The 19,009-nt window shown below is 46.5% G+C and overlaps 1 protein-coding gene and 1 pseudogene across 3 annotated transcripts in view; both read left to right on the plus strand.

Annotated features, from left to right (window-relative positions):
- The window catches only part of SRGAP3 (SLIT-ROBO Rho GTPase activating protein 3), a 243,994-nt gene that overhangs the window by 211,241 nt on the left and 13,744 nt on the right, over positions 1 to 19,009 (plus strand). For 2 of the 3 annotated variants that reach the window (XM_010828406.1, XM_010828404.1), the window contains exons 14-18: positions 654 to 731; positions 10,776 to 10,910; positions 14,057 to 14,162; positions 14,334 to 14,561; positions 17,589 to 17,668. In XM_010828406.1, the coding sequence (XP_010826708.1) occupies positions 654 to 731; positions 10,776 to 10,910; positions 14,057 to 14,162; positions 14,334 to 14,561; positions 17,589 to 17,668 (627 nt within the window). Of the gene's footprint in view, positions 1 to 653; positions 732 to 10,775; positions 10,911 to 14,056; positions 14,163 to 14,333; positions 14,562 to 17,588; positions 17,669 to 19,009 lie in introns of those variants that run through there. The other variant, XM_010828405.1, reaches the window with a different exon arrangement.
- LOC104979855 lies at positions 6,941 to 7,219 on the plus strand (annotated as a pseudogene).

Raw genomic sequence — 19,009 nt, forward strand, 5'->3', positions numbered from 1 at the left:
CTAATCTTCCATCTTGCAGGTCATTGTTCTTTTGTTACTGCCGTGTCAGATAGCAAGGTCTGCTCTTCTTTATGGCCTTGTAGAAACACATAAAAAATGAGATTGTCTTTTTAATAAGTTAACCTTCCCCAAACTCCTCGATCCCAAGTTAGCATGCAGTCTAGACTCTAGATTTTCTTAAAGAAAGACAAAGTCTGTGATGGTTGAGGGAGTGGTATTAAGCATTCTTGTTCAACATCTCTGTGGCTGTTAAACCCCAGTGGCATTTGTTAAGTCAAGCTACCTGGAACAGTGCAACTGATGAGCTTGGTAGGCAATGTTTCACTACCCAGTTATTTGATTGAGCTAGCCTGGGAGTTAAAGTGGAAGTTATTCACTGATCCAGTGTTGATAGAAATTTCGTGTTTCCTTCAAGCCTGAACAAGGGGCCATAGACATATAAAGCAGAATGTGGCTGAGAATTTGGACCAGCTAAAAAGTTCATTGTAAAGGCTCCTTTTGGGCTTCTGTTGGGAGACGGCCATTGTGAATGATGGCTGTCTTACAAAGTTTGATGGGAGAAAGAGACAAGCAGTGGGGAGAATCATCCATGTTCCTAGTGGTCTGATGAGCTCAAGGCCTTTCCTCTTTTTCTTTTTGTTTATTTCTTTTAGGACTCCAGCAGCAAGGCATCTTCAGAGTGCCAGGATCTCAGGTTGAAGTCAATGACATCAAAAATTCCTTTGAGAGAGGTAAGTACGGAGTGATCATCTCCAGCTCGTGTCCAGAGGAAGCCAGGGTGGGTATGAACACATTTATTGGAGCCAGTGTTGCTGGGGCAGCTTTTATCAACATCTCTTTCCAGCTTCACCTTCAGGGACTTTACCTTGGTAGCTTGAAATCAGCCAAGGCAGGAGTTTACACCACAGAAACTGGGCAACGCTGAAACCTTCTAATTTTTCTTTTTCCCCACTGTTGAACAATTACCAGGGTGACTTTCAATTACAATTACACATGGGTGACTTTCTCTGGTGAACTCTGCAGTGGTTGCTGGGGAAAGAGGGCTTTGGAATTATTATGCAAATCTGTAAAGGCTTCTATGTTTTAGAAAAGTTGGAAGAATATATATAATATGGAGTGGCTTAGAACATCTTAATTCTTACGTTTTTTGCAGTGTTCTTGGCAAAGCTATGCCTTGGGAGGAAGAGATCATATGCTCCCCCTTCCCCTTGGGGAGGTTACCTAGTTCCCACTTTGATATAAAAGCTTATCAGAAATCAAATGTCCACCAGAACGTGGCTTACTTGGTTTAGGCTCCCTTGGCTTCAGGATCTCTGATGCGGGCAGATGGCCGGTGGCAGTGTCTGTGCAAAGTAAGGACTTAATAGGGTCAGGAAAAGCTCTGCCGTTTCGAAACTAGTGCATGTCTTGCTGCTGTAGTGAAACTTAGAGTCTGGGCATTTCTGTTCAAAGAAATAGTTTCGAACATCATACATGAATGCTAAGTTGCTTCAGTGGTGTATGTCTCTTTGCAACCCTATGGACTGTAGCCCGCCAGGCTCCTCTGTCCATGGGATTCTCCAGGAATACTGGAGTGGGTTGCTATGCCCTCCTTCAGGGGATCTTCCCAATACAGGGGTCGAATCCATGCCTCTTATGTCTCCTGCATTGGCAGGAGGGTACTTTAGTGCCGCCTGGGAAGCCGCTTCTAACATTATGTTCCCTGGTTATTGAACAAAGTCCATCCTGGGGAGGAAAGAAAAGCCAGTGTTGGGGCGTCCTGAGCAAACCTCTGCTCTAGTCTCACAGCATTTGGAAACATCACATCTCCATAGTTTACTCCTCAACTCTGATCTTCTGCCTTTCTCTCTGAGTGGTTAGATACCAAGTTTGGTCTGAGGACCCCAATCCCAAACCCATTTCCTCACAGTATACCACTTCCCAAATTACAAAGCACTTTCTTACCCATTCTTCCATACCATCCTACAAATAGCCTTGGAAGGTATATGCTTTGTTCCTGATGGTTGTGCCCTGAGCAGGCCTCTCCCCAAGGCTCCAGCCCTAGAATTCTCCTGCCTTATTGCCAGGCCTGATTCACCCTTGCCCTGTCCTGCTTCCATCCTGAGACCTAGCTCCAGGGTGGAGGAAACACCAGCCCGTCACCCCCATTGCCCCCAGCACAGAGCCTAGCATCCCTGGGCACTCTGTCTTGGAACCAGGTGTGGAGAGCAGGGTTGGGCTGGATGTGACTCTCAGTGACCTCCTAGGGTCCCAGGAAGCTTAGGTTTTAGATTCCACTCCAGGATCTGGGGCACTTAGAACCAGAGAGCTCCAGAACTGCCCTGCTCCATGCTCCTGCTGAAGCATTTATTCATCCACTCAGCAAGCCTCCCTTGAGCCCTGCACTGCACTCGGTGATGGACTGGGGTCTGGAAATACAATAGGAACAAGAGACAAGCCACTGCTAGCTGGGAAGGTAAACAGCACGACAGTGGAAGGATGGGCTAAGTGGTGGGTGGGAGCCACGAGCTCAGCTTAAGTGAGGGGGGAGGAATAGCAAAGGCTCAGAAGGCTTCTGGAGGAGGATATGCCTGAGCTGAGGCCTGCAGAGTAAGAGCCAGGGGAAGAGGGGGAAGGGCATTCCGGACCGAGGAAACAGCATGCGCAGAGCCCACAGAGCAAGAGGTATCCTCCCGGATAGGACTGGAAGTTCCTCGTTTCCCTGAGCTCCTCTCGGCATCGCCCGCCAGCCCAGCCAGGGTTTGGTTAGGACTGGAAGTTCCTCGTTTCCCTGAGCTCCTCTCGGCATTGCCGGCCAGCCCAGCCAGGGTTTGGTTTCTTTATTTGCTTTGACTCCTTAGCACCCCTGCTGCCCTGTGTTCATTGTAAGTGAGCAGAGCTGGACCCTCTGGACCCTTTGCTGGTTCCTGGGAGCATCCCACTGTACAGAACTCCTTGTATCTCATGAGTAAACTTACTGCCTGGTGCCTCAGCCTGCTGACTGCCCCCAGCCCCCTCCCATTTTCTCACTTGCCAGTGTCTCATTAGTAAGTACCCTGTTGTATCTGGCAGCCACGCCCAATCCCAGCAGCCCTGCTTTCTTTCCTTCCTGAACGTGATTTCTAAGGTCAGTACCTCCTGTCACTTGCTTGGGTGCCTTGGAGGAGTTATGTGCACATTAGAATTCTCTGGTCCTAACAAGCCTTGGACCGCAGAGATCACCTGACCTGAACTTCAGCTGCAGAAACTGCTTTTTTCTGCTTTTTCTTTGCCTCGTGTGTGCAGTGAGGCTCCTCTCCCTGTCACCCTCACTCCAGAATGAATCTCATTCTCTTTCCAGCCTCGTCCTTCTGCTCCACCTGAGCCTACCTGGAAGCATGGCTTATTTTAAAATAAGTCCCTGGGATGTCTCTTTTAGAGAACCCCCTTCTGGATTCTCTGGGCACCTGGTGCCTAGATTTCACATAAATTACTTTCTGTTTCTTGACATTCACCACCCTGGGTTTGGGTTCCTGACCTGGCTGATCCTCAAGAGCAGTTTCTCTTCTCCCCCTTCTCCTGAAACTGGCTTCCCTCTCCATGCCTGAATGCTGTGTTCCCTGCAGCTCCCCCATAGCCAGGTGCCCCAAGCCCACCCCTCAGGGCCCATGTGCTCTAACGTGTGATGGAACTTTCTCTCTAAGCCAGAGCATTGTGTGTTTTTCCTTTCTTCCTTTTATTAAAAAAAATTTAAACCCTCTAATCCCTGCAGGGCGCCTGTCCTTTGTCATTTGTTCAAACAGATAGGAGTCTTTTCCTCCTTGGCCCCTTTCTTTCTCTCTCTGGGTGAAGTTCTTGCCTACATACCTACATTCCTGTTGAAAGGAGCACATATCTCTTTTCCTTAAGTTTCTGGATAATTACATGTTGGAAATCCACTCTTGGCTTATTATTCCTAAACCCACTTTCTTTTTCTTTTAACATGAGTCAACTGCAGTTTTAGTTGGGATTATGGTTTTTATTGAGGCTTCCCAGGTGGCTCAGTGGTAAAGAATCCACCTGCCAATGTAGAATGTAGGAGACATAGGTTCGATCCCTGGGTTGGAAAGATCCCCCTGGGGAAGGAAATGGCAAACCATTTCAGTATTCTTGCCTGGGAAATTCCATGGACACAGGAGCCTGGCGGGCTACAGTCCATGGGGTCATAAAGAGTCAGACATGTCTGAGCAACTGAACACATACACACACATGATTTTTATTATTATATTTTGCCATCAGTGCATCTTAAACTCACCAAGGTTTGAGATTTTTCCTGTAATCTTCTGGGAAAATAAGGGGAAAACATCATGGAAAGGTAGGAGTCAGTGGTTGTTCCGAGGAGAGAGCTTTGGTTCACTGTTGTTTTGCAGGCTAGTCTTCTGTCTCTCTGTTTACCCCCAAACCAATCTCCTGTCCTCTTTCTATGTAAAGATGAGAGAGCTCACAGTGATTTCTCCTTATGTGGAAGGGTGGCTGGAACAGGAGTCGATGGCCCTTTCACCCTGTGCCGATCAAGATAGAGTTTGGACTTGGGGCTGAAATCACTGCATATAGGGTCTGACACACTCTAGACTTGGGATCTGGTCTTTCTCAGATCTGTTTCCTGCCCAAGGAAGAGGGGTGTGAGCAGGAAACACAGGGAGGGCTTGTCAAATTGCGGATCCTCAAGATGGGGCTGGGAGGGTCCTGGCTGCAGAGACCCACCCTTGAGGCCATCTGTGGGCTTCCTGCCGCGTCCCCATGCAGCAGCACTATCCCCTAGAGCCCTGAGCACACGCTGTGTGTTCATTTCCCCCTGGGTACAGCCCTGCCTGCAGCCTTTCAGCAATGCCTGGCTGACCTGGCTAAGAGCAGGGTGCAGGCAGGGCTGTTTGGTAATGATTCTATCTCCCTCCCTGGAAACTAGCTAGCAAAGTTGGAACAACAACTTTCTCTCACATGTGCCTGGAATTTTAGTTTTAATTCTCTCCTGGAGGAAGCCATCATTCACACACACTACCCTGCTCATCTTGAGCTCTTCTGGAGCCAAGTTGGCTAGCCTTGAAGAGAGCTGAAGGCCTGGTCTAGGAGGGAAGAATGCTTTGTGGCTCCTTTTATGAGTGATGGCTTCCCTTGTGGCTCAAGCTGGTAAAGAGTCCGCCTGCAATGCGGGAGACCTGGGTTCGATCCCTGGGTTGGGAAGATCCCCTGGAGAAGGGAAAAGCTACCCAGTCCAGTATTCTGGCCTGGAGAATTCCAAGGACTGTATAGTCCATCGGGTCACAAAGAGTAGGACATGACTGTGTGACTTTCATTTTCACTTTTATGAATGCGGGGCTTCCCTGGTGGCTCGTGAAGTGCCTTCTGGAAGGAAGAGCAAGAATGAATGGTGTATGTGTCTGTCAGTCTGTAGTCAATATGTTCACCATATTTGACAAAAGGAGCTTATATGGAGGGAATAAAATCCATGTGCTTTTGGATCATGAGACCACAATAGTAATGCATGGTACAACAAGGAAACAGCTTAATATAGCACAGAGTTTTTAGACTCTTCTGGTCCTTCAGAGGGGCCTCAGGGTTACTGCTGGTTTAGAGAGGAGGTGGGGCTTGGACCTTTCTCTAAATTCAATCAAGGCGCCTTTGCTCATCTGTGGGAACTTTTTTCTTGAGAAAGAAAAAAAAAATGGGTTTCTACTATAAAGGAAGGAGGGAGAGAAGGAGGAAAGGAAGGAAGATGACAGATGTGTGGGTAGATACATAGATACATACATAAATAGATACATAGGCACCTGTTCAGACAGGCAGCAGACGGAATTGAAAACCACAGGTAGAAGAAGGACTGTCTCCCAGGCATCGTGAGACCTGGGAGCTGCTGATGTCTGTTTTTGACTCTGTGGGCAAGTTGTTGCACTTTGCGGCCTCAGCTTTCTCCCGGGAGAAGGCTGGTGCTGGAACCACGCCTCCTTTGGTGCTGTGTGGTGCTATTGTGAGGATTAAGAGACATCACATGTGCCAGTGTGCTTCTCACTTGAAAAGTGCTATATCAGTAAAAGCAATATATTTTTTAATGTTTTCTCTCTTCTTTCCCCATGAGAAAGTCTTGTGGGGTAAGCATTCTCATCTCCTCCTGTGGGAACATCTGAGAGGTAGACTGCAGTGCCTGGGCTGCCACACGTGGATGGTCGTTCAGGCTGGGCACTGCACAAGGGCGCTCATCCATGAGGGCAGGAGGGAGCTGAACTCTGGCTCAAGCCCTGGAATCTGCACGTCCTGGTTCAGAAAGAGGTGGGGGCGGGGTGCTTTCTCTAATTTGCACTAAAGCATGTTGGGGCTAGCAGAGGCCTGCCACTCACACACATTCTCTTCCCACGGAGGCAGAGTATAGAGAGATCCAAGTATGAATTTCCCATTCTGCTCTTCATTGCTTACCAGTCTTAGATTGCTCTGGGCTGTTCTGGAAGGAGGAGGAGGTTGAAGGAGGTGTCAGATTGCTGCCAGCTCCAGCAGCCCCCATGAAACTAAGAAGTGCTGCTCTCCTGAGCTGTTTTCCCCTCTGCAGTTGGCAAAAATTGAGAAGACATCCCACGAGCAGGGCTGTGGAGAAGCACCCTTCTCCTGTGTTGCTGGTAGGAGGAGAAAAATGGTGCAGCCCCACTGGAGGAGAATTTGGCTTTATCTGATGAAACCACACATTAGTTTACCCTTTGACCCAGCAATCCCACTTCCATAAACCTACCACAGAGACATGTGGTAGGAATAGGAAGCACAGTTAGAAGGCTATTTGTTGCAGCAGTTTATTAGTAACAGCAAGATTGTAATGTCAGTCCGTGGGAGACTAGTTGACTAAGTTATGGTCTATCCATGAAACAGAGTACTTTGCAGCCATTAAACAGAATGGGGACGGCCCAGCGCCTGGCCCAGTAAGCCCAGGGCCGATGGACCACCGATCTGCACCGAGTACTCCATGCCTGGTTTCTCCAGCATCGCCACCATGAAGAAAGTGGTTCAACAGCTCTGGCTGGAGGCTAGACTTGACTGGGTGAAGGTTTCCCAGGCAGCAGCAGATTTGAAACAATTCTGTCTGCTGATGCTCAGGCACTCTGCTGACTGGAGTATCTTCAAGTACAAATCCCTCCAGACCCCAGAAAGTCTGTTCCTTTTTGCAGCAAAAATAATCTTTACAAGGTTTTCTAAAACCACTTTTCATAAGCCAGTGAATATTCAAAGGAAAGCTAAATTTGAAGCCTGTACAAATGTCTCTTGCTGTAACATGGGCCATACTATACAAACTTCTACTTTTGTTAGTCCTTAACGTCTACCTGTCTGAATATTCATGAATTTCTGTTTCACAAGAAATTATTTTATATACACTGGTGGCAGCATACAATAAAATCCTAGTGTAAAAACATTTTTTTAAAAAATGAGGAAGATTCCTGTGAACAGACATGGAGGGATTTCTAAGATTTACTGTTAAGAGAAGAAACAAATATATGTAGTAATAGAGGGTATTACTTCCATTGTGTTAGAAATGAGGAAACGTAAAAATGTTGTGTGTATATATGTATTGTATTTGCTTATTTTTGCAGAAAGAAAGATAGCAGGACAAATCAGAGACTAATGAAAATGGTTAAATGTAAGGTGTAGGTGGGAGAAAGATAAGAATAGGGCTTCTCTGCAAGCAACTTTTTAATCTGGTTTTGACTCTTGGACCACATAAATGTTTTTTCAAAATTGTGAAGTTTTTTTAAGATTTATAAAAAAATAAAATCCCCCAAATTGGATAGAAACAGAAACAAGCTGTATATCAGATTGAGAACCACACAGAGAGTAACTTTTCAATATGTGCTCTGGTCATACAGTTTTTAACTGCTCTATTGAATTTCATACTTTAAGGCTCACCTATTTTTAAAGTGTACATTTCGGTAGTTTCTAATATATTAATAGAATTGTACATCATCACTAGTCAATCCAGAGATCAAACCAGTCAACCAGTCAATCCCAAAGGAAATCAAGCCCAAATATTCACTGAAAGGATTCATGCTAAAGTTGAAGCTCCAATTATTTGGCCACCTGATGCGAAGAGCTGACTCACTGGAAAAGACCCTGATGTTGGGAAAGATTGAAGGCAAAAGGAGAAGAGGGTGGCAGAGGAGGAGATGGTTAGATAACATCATCAACTCAATGGACATGAATCTGAATAAACTCCAAGAGATAGTGAAAGCCTGGCATGCTGCAGTCCATGGTGTTGCAAAGAGTCGGATGGTACTTATTGACTGAACAACAGCATTATCTCCAAAATCTAATTTCAGAAAATTATCATCATCCCTAAAAAGAACCTTGTACCCATTTGTAGTTACTCCATATACCATTTAAACCCAGCCCCCACTGCTAATCTACTTTCTGTGTTCTTTGTTTTAATAAATGTATTCATTGTCATATTTTTGGCTGTGCTGGGTCTCTGTTACTGCACAAGGACTTTCTCTAGTTGCTGTGAGTGGGGGCTACTCTCTAGTTGCAGGGCATGGGCTTCTCATGTCGTAGAGCGTGGGCTCCAGGGCATGCAGGCTTCAGTGGTTGCAACTCGCAGGTGGTAGAGTGCAGGCTCAGTCACTGTAGCTCACAGGCCTGGTTGCCCCTTGGCATGTGGAATCTTCCCTGACCAGGGATTGAACCTGTGTCTCCTGCATTGGCAGGGATTCTTAGCCACTGGACCACCAAGGAAGTCCTCTACTTTCTGTCTTTCAATCATTCATGTTTAGTGAGATACATTTTGAGAACCTAAAAAATAAAAACAAAAGCCCTGCAAATAAATCTTAAATTTTATGTAGTAGGTTTATTGTTAGTGGTACTATTGTTATTATAATAAAAATCTGAAACTATTTTATGTATATTGTAGAATAAGGCAGATATATTAAAATATTAAATATTACTAATATTCAGAACGAGTTTCACTGTAAGAAAAATGAAATGCAAATATAAAATAAATAAAGGTAAAGAAAACCTTGTATCTTAAATATGAATCAGAAAGATCAACATCAGTGTGAACTCATGAAAAATAATATATATGTGTGTGTATATATATATATATATATACACTCTATATCTACTGAAAGAGCCTAGAAGTTCTTTATGGAGAAGGCAATGGCACCCCACTCCAGTACTCTTGCCTGGAAAATCCATGGGCGGAGGAGCCTGGTAGGCTGCAGTCCATGGGGTCGTGAAGAGTCGGACATGCCTGAGCGACTTCACTTTCACTTTTTACTTGCATGCATTGGAGAAGGAAATGGCAACCCACTCCAGTATTCTTGCCTGGAGAATCCCAGGGACAGAGGAGCCTAATGGGCTGCCATCTATGGGGTCGCACAGAGTTGGACACGACTGAAGCGACTTAGCAGCAGCAGAAGCAGCAGAAGTTCTTTATAACACTCCTGTAGCAATGAACACACGTAAAGCCTAGATCTTGGTTTCTAAACACCATTCCCTACAAAAAACAAACAGAGCTCCTTGAAGAAGTATTTTTATTACAGGTCTGGGTCAAGGAAAGTACAAGGATTCAGAGACATCTTTTATGCCAGAAAGCAAGGACGTAATCAGTAGAGATCACATCAAAAGGACATAAGAAAGAACTCCCCCTGGCCAAATTTGGGGAAAATCTGAGCATCCCAATGAATAGTGGGTAGTGGGTTAAACACATTGAATTAAAAATTATAAAAACAAGCCCATAAAATGTTTTTTTTTTTTTTTTTAAAAAAAGAGGCAGGTGGCGGGAATACGGAGAAAGGTTTTCTTTGTGGAAGAATGTCAGCTAGTAATTATAGATGGAATGATAGAATCAGAAAATCACCATTTTGTTGAAACCCCAGGGTAATAATTGATTTGGAATGATGATGGAAAAATGATCATTGGATGCTCAAAACACTGGGTAAAATATGTTGAGTATGGTGGTAGGCACATAGATCACTATTGTTTATCAAAATATCTTATATTTTATTTATATTGATTATTACAAAGGAGAAATTATACCTATACAATGCAGAGATCTGAAATCCACCACCTTAACCCAATGATCAGACATCATCCACATCGCATTCTTGCTCAAAATGTTTAACCTGACTCTGATCATGAGGAAGCAGTCAGACAAACCCAGAGTGTGAGACACTGTATGAGGCAGTGGGCCTGGACTCTTCGAAAGAGCCACTATTATGAAAGGCAAACAACAATAAAAATGTTGGAGTCTATTTTACACTAAAAAGATTAAAGAAACATAACAACTGAATGAATGGTGTGAACATTGATTAGATCTTAGCTTTTGAAAAATTCTATGACAGACGTGGGACAATGGGGGGAATGTTTGAGCAGAGTCTGAACGTGAGATGGTGTTTGGAACTCTTGTTAATTTTCTTAGGTGCCATAATGTTGTGTGTTGTGTGGTTATGCAGGGGAAGACCCTTATGCTTAGGAGAAATGAGTTGAAGTATTTAGCAGTGATGTGTTATCATGTCTACAGAATACTCTCAAATAATTGAGCAATAATAATTATAAGTGATAGAAAAGGGAGAGAAAGCATATATGGCAAGATGAGTTTAAGTGTATGATGATGGATGTTCATTATTTTCATTCTACAACATTTTAATAGATTTGAGCAGTTTCAAAATCAGTTATAGGGAGGCCTCTAAGTACACTGTGCTGGGGAGGCTGTCGCATCTGCCTGTGCTCCAGTTCAGGCTGGGGCAGGTCCCCTCCCCTGCCATCTGCACACACCCTGCCTCACTGAATCATCATCTCCTGTTTCCTCTCAGGTGAAGACCCCCTTGTGGATGACCAAAATGAACGAGATATCAATTCAGTTGCTGGCGTTCTAAAACTGTATTTCCGAGGACTGGAAAACCCACTCTTTCCTAAGGAAAGGTTTCAAGATTTGATATCTACTATTAGTAAGTATTTCCCCAGTGAAATGATCAGTTCCTTGACAAATCTTTATTGAAATGGCACTCCAGGCTTATCACTGCAGGAGGGGTGCTGTGAAAGACGCCATATGGCTCTTGTCCTCCTGGAACTTAAAACCTAGTTGTGGAAATAACAAGATGGTTTACAACAGAAGGGTTCATGGGCACGGTGCACCTCTGGGTATAGGAGGAGCTCAGAATAGAAGAGGCCAAGGGAGCCTTGGATTCTCAGATCACACCCGAGAGGGAATGATGAGTCTTCCAGGAGGACTGGACTCGGGGATCCTGGGAAGGTTGGGGACACACAAATCAATGGGACCAGCAGGAGGGTGTCCCACCCAGTACATGGTATTAAAAGACTGGGAGAGTAAAATGCAACAAGAAAGAGAAGACATTGAATGCCTTGCAAGGATTCCAGAGCTTTTCCCTTTGGGCATTAAGGGAGCCACGGAAGGTTTGGGAGTAAAGTCAACAACTTGACAAACAAGGGAAATGATAAAAAATACATTGACTGGGGGCTTCTTCTGATGTTGCTCGCCGTCAGAGTCCTTCCTGACTGGTATTTTCTGTGGATAAAGGCAATAGCCCAATCTCAGAGCTGAAGTAAAGGCACCTTGACTGTAAGATGCTGAAATCCAAGGCAACCTTTTGGAAATACATATATATATTTTTTTTTAAATAAACTTCTAATTTTAGAATACTAGAATGCTAGTATTTTGGAATAAACCCCTTTTTGGAAATAAACTCTTTAATTTGAGCTGCAGAAAAGTTGCCCCACACTCAGGTTCACATATGGATGCTTCTCACAATGTTCTCAGGGATATTTGCAGCCAAGAAGGTGTGCCAGGAGGTGATGAGCACCAAGAGAGGCTTGAACCCTCTTGTTTGCCTTGAGTGAAAGACGCTTCCTCCATCCGCCCTTCTGCCCTCATACTTCCTGCTCATCTTTCCAGATCCACTTCAGGCTCCAGACCACCTCTCAGAAATCCCAGGCCACAAAGGCACAACCCTGTCTGAGCCCGGTGTCCCTTGCTCAGCCGCTGTTTCCAGAAGCTCCACTAGTCCAGTTCCAGAGCAGGGCCCTCAGCATACGTGGTCTTCAGCCTCTGGTACAAGGTCACAACATCGTGTACCTTGAATCACAGGAGAGAGGAAGTCCTTTCTCAGGTCTCTCCTAAAGCCTTGATTGTACCAAGGAGGGACCCGTACAAGTCAGTCTCCCTGCAGATCAGAAAGGGCAGGGCCTCAGGTTCAGAAACTTGTATGCAAAACAGTGTCTGCCTATCATTTGGTAGCTTTGTTTTGCTTTTGTTGTATCTATTTTTATCTTATCTTCTAACTATGGCAAGTGATCCTGGTTTCTCATTTGCAGGGTGAGGTGAAGTCTCCTTTTTTAAGGAAATGTATTCAAGAAAACAATATTAAGAAATGGTGATGAAGGTGGTCTAGGGCGTTGTGACTGAAGCCACGGACATGGAGGGGCCCGAATGAGGGGCAGTGGGCTCAATATATGTGTGAGAGTCTTCCCCTCTGTGCGGAGACCTGGGTGAGGCATCAGGCTGTGAATGGAAGTAGGCTGGAGCGTGCTGGGCAGAGGAGAGAATACCCAGTGTGTGCAAAGGCCTGGGGCAGGGGAGCCTTTGGCGGGAGGGGAAAGTAGATAAGGTGGCCTGGCACAGCTTCTCCGTGGGCACCACTGGCGTTCAGGGTAGAGCGGTGCCTTTTGTGTATCCCACACATTCAGGACACTTAGCACCTTGGCCCCTAGATCCCAGATAGCAGTGGCATCCTCTAGTCATTGTGACAACCCCAGAGACTGTCCCGCATGTTTGAAAGAGCCCCAGAGGTCCCCTCCCACTTCATCTGAGAAACATGGCTCCGACACTTTGAGAAGGGGCGGCAGCTGAGAGATGCAGCAGGCAAGGGTGGTTGAAGCGCCATCACAAAGGGCCTTGGATGCAGAGGAGAAAGGTGGAGAACTGTGTTTTTGAAGGAATATGCTGACAAAATGTGGAGGCTGGAGAGAGGAGGGACACTGGGAGGGAAAATCAGGTTTTTGTCTGAAAAGGAAATTGACCTGGGCTTATGCATCAGCCCTGCAGATAATCCTTGCAGCTTTTGTAGCTCACTCTTAGCACGAGCTCTCTCTCTCTCTACAGAGACAAGCCTGCAAAGCACTTTTTTCTCCTTACTAAGTCAAATCTGCTGCCTCTGACTCTGGCTTGACTGATAAAATGTCTATATCTCTAGGGCTGACCTGAAAACAGGGGTCAGAGACAAGATCCCAAGCATCACCAGGCTCTTTGAACAACATACAGCTCAGGAGGTGGTTATTTATTCAGTGTTCATTTCCTGAGCACCTACTCTGTGCCGGGCCTGTGCTGCAGCTGATCTTTTTAAAGAGTTTAATAAAACCTGGTCCCTGCTTGTGTTTGTCGAGACTCATAGCTTGTAGGTGACAGAAACTCAACTTACAGTGATGTAACCTGTAAAAGGGAATATATTGGCTCATATACCTGAAAAGTCTAGGCCCAGCTGGACCCAGACCTCATATGACATCTGTAGGAGTCTGTCCCTTCCATGTCTGTGATGCCATCACTCCTGGGAATCATCTTCTTCCCACAGAGCACCCAGCTGCAATTCTTCCTGGTTTCAAGAGGGAACTTCTCTCTCTGTTTTCTCCAGCCAAGTCCCAAGGATCAACCCTGATGGTTCTGACTAGGCCATGGACCCCTCCCTGGGCCCCGCCCCATGCCCAGGGGATCATGATGCCAGGGTCATATTTCCATCTCTCGAACCAAGTAAAATTGCCTCACCCTGAGCCACATGGACTGATCTCACAGGTAAAAGTGAAAGTGTCAATCGCTCAGTGGTGTCTGACTCTTTGCAACACCATGGACTGTAGCCCGCCAGACTCCTCTGTCCATGGGATTCTCCAGGTAAGAATACTGGAGTGGGTTGCCATGCCTTCCTCCAGGGGATCTTCCCAGTGCAGGGACTGAACCCAGGTCTCCCACACTGCAGGCAGATTCTTTACCATCTGAGCCACAAAGATCTCACAGGTAGGCTCACAAATGTTGTTTGCATGGGTCTGTGAGGATGAAAGGTGCCCTGAAAAGCCCCTTTTGTTACAGAACTGGAGAACCCAGCTGAGAGGGTGCACCAGATCCAACAGATCCTCATCACCCTTCCCCGCGTGGTCATCGTGGTCATGAGATACCTCTTCGCTTTCCTCAACCAGTGAGTTGCCTGGCCAACAAGGGCCCCTCTTTGACTCAGCCCTGGCCTCCTTGAGGAGGGGGGCTTTTGCAGAACATAGAACTCTCCTGAACTTGAGTAGAGCCCCCCAAAGAAAGAAAGTACAGGGGAAGATTCACCTTTCCCTGGCTCATGGGTACTCCTCTCTCATAGCCTCTCACAGTATAGCGACGAGAACATGATGGATCCCTACAACCTGGCCATCTGCTTTGGGCCCACCCTCATGCACATCCCCGATGGGCAAGACCCTGTGTCCTGCCAGGCACACGTCAACGAAGTCATCAAAACCATCATCATCCATCATGAAGCCATCTTCCCCAGCCCCCGGGAGCTAGAGGGACCTGTATATGAGAAATGCATGGCTGGAGGGGAAGAATATTGGTAAGATTCCATTCTTCTTAATATTATTATCATCATTGTTCTTGTTATTATTGCTGTTACGCCAGAACAGTGAGAAACCCTTTGATTTTCTTACTGCTTTTTAGTCCATACTCTTATATATATTTTCTCATCTGAGCCTTATATGAGGGATAGGTACATCAGTCAAGACTCTCTTGGTTTATAAGGGACAGAAATATAACTCAAACTGGCTTATGCTAAATGGGAATTTATTTTTAACTAAGAAGTCTGGGATCATGGCTACGGGTGTAGCTGGATATGGGGTTCGACTGTTATCGTCAGGACTCAGTCCTTAATTCTCAGTCCCAGCCCTGTTCTCTTCTACACTGGCTTCATTTTCAGGTAGCCTCTCCCTTGATAGTTTCAAGAAGGCATCTGATAACTCCAGTTTTAGAGCCCGTTCTCTCAGCATCCCCAGTGGGGAAAAAAGCTTTTCCTTCCCAAATGCCTCCACACAAACTCAAGTATTACGTCTCTTCCTGAAGCTTGGGTCTGGTGAACTAGTCACATCAGTTAGGAGATGCAGTGCTGTCGTTTGCTAGGTGAGCTGCAGGCCCACCTCAGACAGCAGGGCAGTGGACACACTTCCCACACTTGTCCTCTCCCACCTAGAGTTCTCTTTTTCTGGCAGAGAGAGTTCACATTCTTGGAGAGCTCCACACCAGGTCAATGGGTGCTAGTTGGGCACCTCTGTGTGCCTTGGTGCTACTCTGGGTCTTGGGAAAAATAGTTTCTTTTATTTTTTTCAATATTTTTTAAGGATGGTTTTAGTATTTTAGCATCTTTATTGAATTTGTTAGAATATTGCTTCTGGGTTTTTTTATTTTTTGGCCGTAAGGCATGTGGGAATCTTAGCTCCCCCAACCAGGGATCAAACCCTCACCCTCTGCACTGCAAGGCAAGTCTTAACTACTGGACCACCAGTAAAGTCCCTTGGGAGGAGCATTTTAGAATCTTACCAGACTCAGGCCTGACTACCTTCCAGAGGCTAAAACCTTAAAATTGTGGTGAAAATAGGACATTTTTTATAGATGAGATGGAGGCAGAAAATTCAGAACACCAACCAACAGAGGCCAAAGGGCTCCTAGTCTGTCTTTCTTCCCAATCCAGGACAACACTCAGCTGTCTATTTAGGTATTACCCACACTGCTTTCAGCCAGGTGCTACAGGGGAGTTTGTGTTTTGATGATCAGAGCATTCCTGGACTCTTGCCTCGCTTAGTTCTGTGGGCACATTTGGGCAATTGCTTCAAAGAAAGGAAACGTTCCAGCCCCATCATTTCTCTGCAACACCTCCCTGTATAGAAACCCGGGCCCGCTGCTCTCTAATCTCATTTGAGGCCCCGGGAGCAGGTCTGTCCCTGTTCTGTAACAGAGATCCAACAGCCAGCAAGCATACTTTTAGGACAAAGAAAAGCTTTTCGGTTTTATAGTTTTTGCAGCCATTACCAGCTTTCTTTTCTCGCTGCAGTATATATATATAATTAGTGATCTGGGAAGTTACCTACAGATCATAGCGTACTTACCAAAGCACTACATACAGTAACCATGCTTTTCTTAATCCCATTTGTGCCCCATTAACTATTAATTACATGGTAATTTTGGACAAATTTTCAAAGCCCAAAAGGAGGATTTGGCTGAGGGTCTCATCAAAGGGGACAACGTTCGTTCATTCCTCGTATGGTTACTGAGAATCTGTCCTGCACCAGGCCCTAGGCTGGGCATCAGGGAGGTAACCCAGCCAGAATTAACCCCTGACATGGCAGGAGGAGGGAGGGGACAGTCAGTTCTAGGAGTAGGGGTCCCGGAGCCAATGTAGGGAGGTTAGAATGGCTGACTGAAGGAAACAGTGACTTGATAGAGACCTGGAGGATGAACTGGGCTCAGCCAGGTGAGAGTGGGCAAAGAATGTGCTAGGCCTGGAGCATGCAGTAAAATAAAAAGCATTTCTGTTTGACTGCACTGTTGCAGGTGACAAGGGGACCGTGAGGGAGGAGGCCCCGTGGGCCAGCAGGAGCCAGGTTATGAAAGGTCTTAAACCATTGTGCAGTCTGGACCTTATCCAAGAGAATTTTTCACAATAAAGCCCATATTCCTTTAAATGGTATTGTAAATATCGCGTCCTCCAAGAAGCCTTCCTTGGCACCCTGTGTAGGTCCCTTTACGGCTCTTGTCTCAGCTCATTGTGCCTATTTCAACTTGCGGCTCTTTTATTTCTCAGCCCATGAGAGCAGGGTCTGTATCTGTACTACGCATCAATGCATGCCTCCTACCTGGCACCATGCCTGGCATATATTACTATATCAGAACTCAATGAATGACTTGATTAAAAAAAATCTGATCGGCTGACTCTGTGAATTATCCCTGGCCTCAAGAAGCTTATAATCCAGTGAAGGGGCAGCAGCAGATGAAATTATCCCAGTGCATTAATACTGAATTTTCCAGGCCTGGAGTCACTCTATCCCTATGCCCATGATGGTTGCCAGCCTGCTGGCTGCCTGGGCTGCTGTGGGTTTTGCAGGCCACTCTGAGAGGCAGCCCTGAGGAGCCTGCTCCTTGGGAGCTTCAGCCACCTCACTGAGCATGTCGCCTCTTCTCTAAAACAGAAAGCCAGGCCACTTGGATGACTCTCAGTACAGTTCCAAAGTTCTTTTCCTTTCTTTTCTGCCCTGGGGTCTTTTCAAGGATAAACACCAGGGCTTGACTGCCTTCTAGATCTTACAGAACACTTAGGCATCAGTAACCATTACCAAGAAGACAGCCCAGCAAACTCTAGAGCTGGGGCAAATGGAGGAGGTTATTCAGGGAAGCTTCCTAATGGGTGAGGGGGCCAGAGTGGTTTTCTGTTAGAAAGGTCTGTGGGTGGGCAGATGGAAAAGATGGGATAAAGTGGGCTTGATGTGATCTGGGTCAAGGCTCATAGGTGGGTTGGGCCAGTGCCTGCGAGAAGCCGAGGGCAGTGTGAGGGTACAAAGTCCCCCAAGAGACCCCTCCCCGTGTTTCCTTGCAGTGACAGCCCACACAGCGAGCCAGGGACCATTGATGAAGTTGACCATGACAACGGCACCGAGCCTCACACCAGTGACGAAGGTGAGTGAGGGGGAGTCAGGGTGAGGAGCTCACCTGGGGGCCTTCTCATGCTGTGTGCCCACCTGCCCACTCATGCCCATCCACCTGCTGCACTGATCTGTGCAAACCCCACCCCCACCTTGCCAGCTTTGCCAGTCAGCACATCATCCTCTACAGCAGAGAGAGAGACCCAGAAAGACCTCCAGTTCACCACATCCAGCATGGCTTGCCTTCTCCCCTTCTGTGTCCTGCCTGGCCTGAGTGCAAATTCTAAGTGACCAGGGTGTCCTGAGTAGAAAGCAGGCTCTGTCCTCTGCCCCTCCCCGTGCTGGGCTCTTGTTCTGCACCCAGCATGTGCTGGGACGTGGGGCACACAACGAACCAGACATGGTCATCAAGGTGCTCCTGGTCTTGTCACCTGACAGCTGGAAAGCAGCTCCCCACCATGCAGGGTGATAATTCCAGACTGCAGGAGTGACCAGTGCAGTGGGTTCCCCGAAGACGAGGCCAGACAGTGGTGACCCAGGCGAGTGTGTGCAGGTAGAGGGATAAAGGCCGACCTGGGCTCTGAGCGACTCCTCAGACCTTCCACCACTTCTAGATAAGGAAATGGCATCAGACTTACCTCTGGGGAGCGTGAACTGTGTAGCCGAGCAGTCTGGATGATTTGGGCCTGAGGCCAGCGTTTCCATTAGGCAGACGAGGCCCACTGCCCAGGACCCACAGTGCTGCTTTCAGGGCCCATGAGAATGTTCTAATTCATTTCAAACTAAATTTTAAAAACAATATGAGCCTGGATTATTTTCATCTTTATATCAGTGCAGTCATAAAATATAATTTTGATATTTTATTAGTGGAGGAAGGGGCCCGGGCAAGCAAGGGCACCTCAGGCCTGAGGCTCCCAGTGCTGCCCTGTGTTGACTGAACACAGTCCTCCTTTCTCCTTGGGGTAGTTTCACTGTTTAAAAATCATTATTTAGTAGTTTTCTTACTGGACTTTGTGTTTCTCTTGGGGGCAGTCCCAGGCCCTGTTAGCCGTCATTTTGGTCAGGAGAGCTGGGATGTACTCTGGTAAGTTTCCTGGGAGTTGGTGTAAGAGGCAAGACTCTTACATAGGTGGGTTTTCATATTCTAGTAGGGCTATTTCAGTTGCCAGTCACAGAGCCTTCAACTCAAACTGACGTAAGCATAAAAGGGATTCAGATCATATACTTGAAAATCCCAGGGTAGGCATGACTTCAGGCACGGCTGGATCCAGGAGCTTAGTTGGGCTTGTCAGGGATGTGTCTCCACCTTGCTCTTCTGCTTCCCTGTGTTGGCTTTATCCTCCAGGGGGATCCTCCTTTTGCCGTGGTCTCTGAC

The sequence above is a fragment of the Bison bison genome, unplaced genomic scaffold (genome assembly GCF_000754665.1).
Source record: "Bison bison bison isolate TAMUID 2011002044 unplaced genomic scaffold, Bison_UMD1.0 scf7180017864492, whole genome shotgun sequence".
NCBI lineage: Eukaryota > Metazoa > Chordata > Mammalia > Artiodactyla > Bovidae > Bison > Bison bison.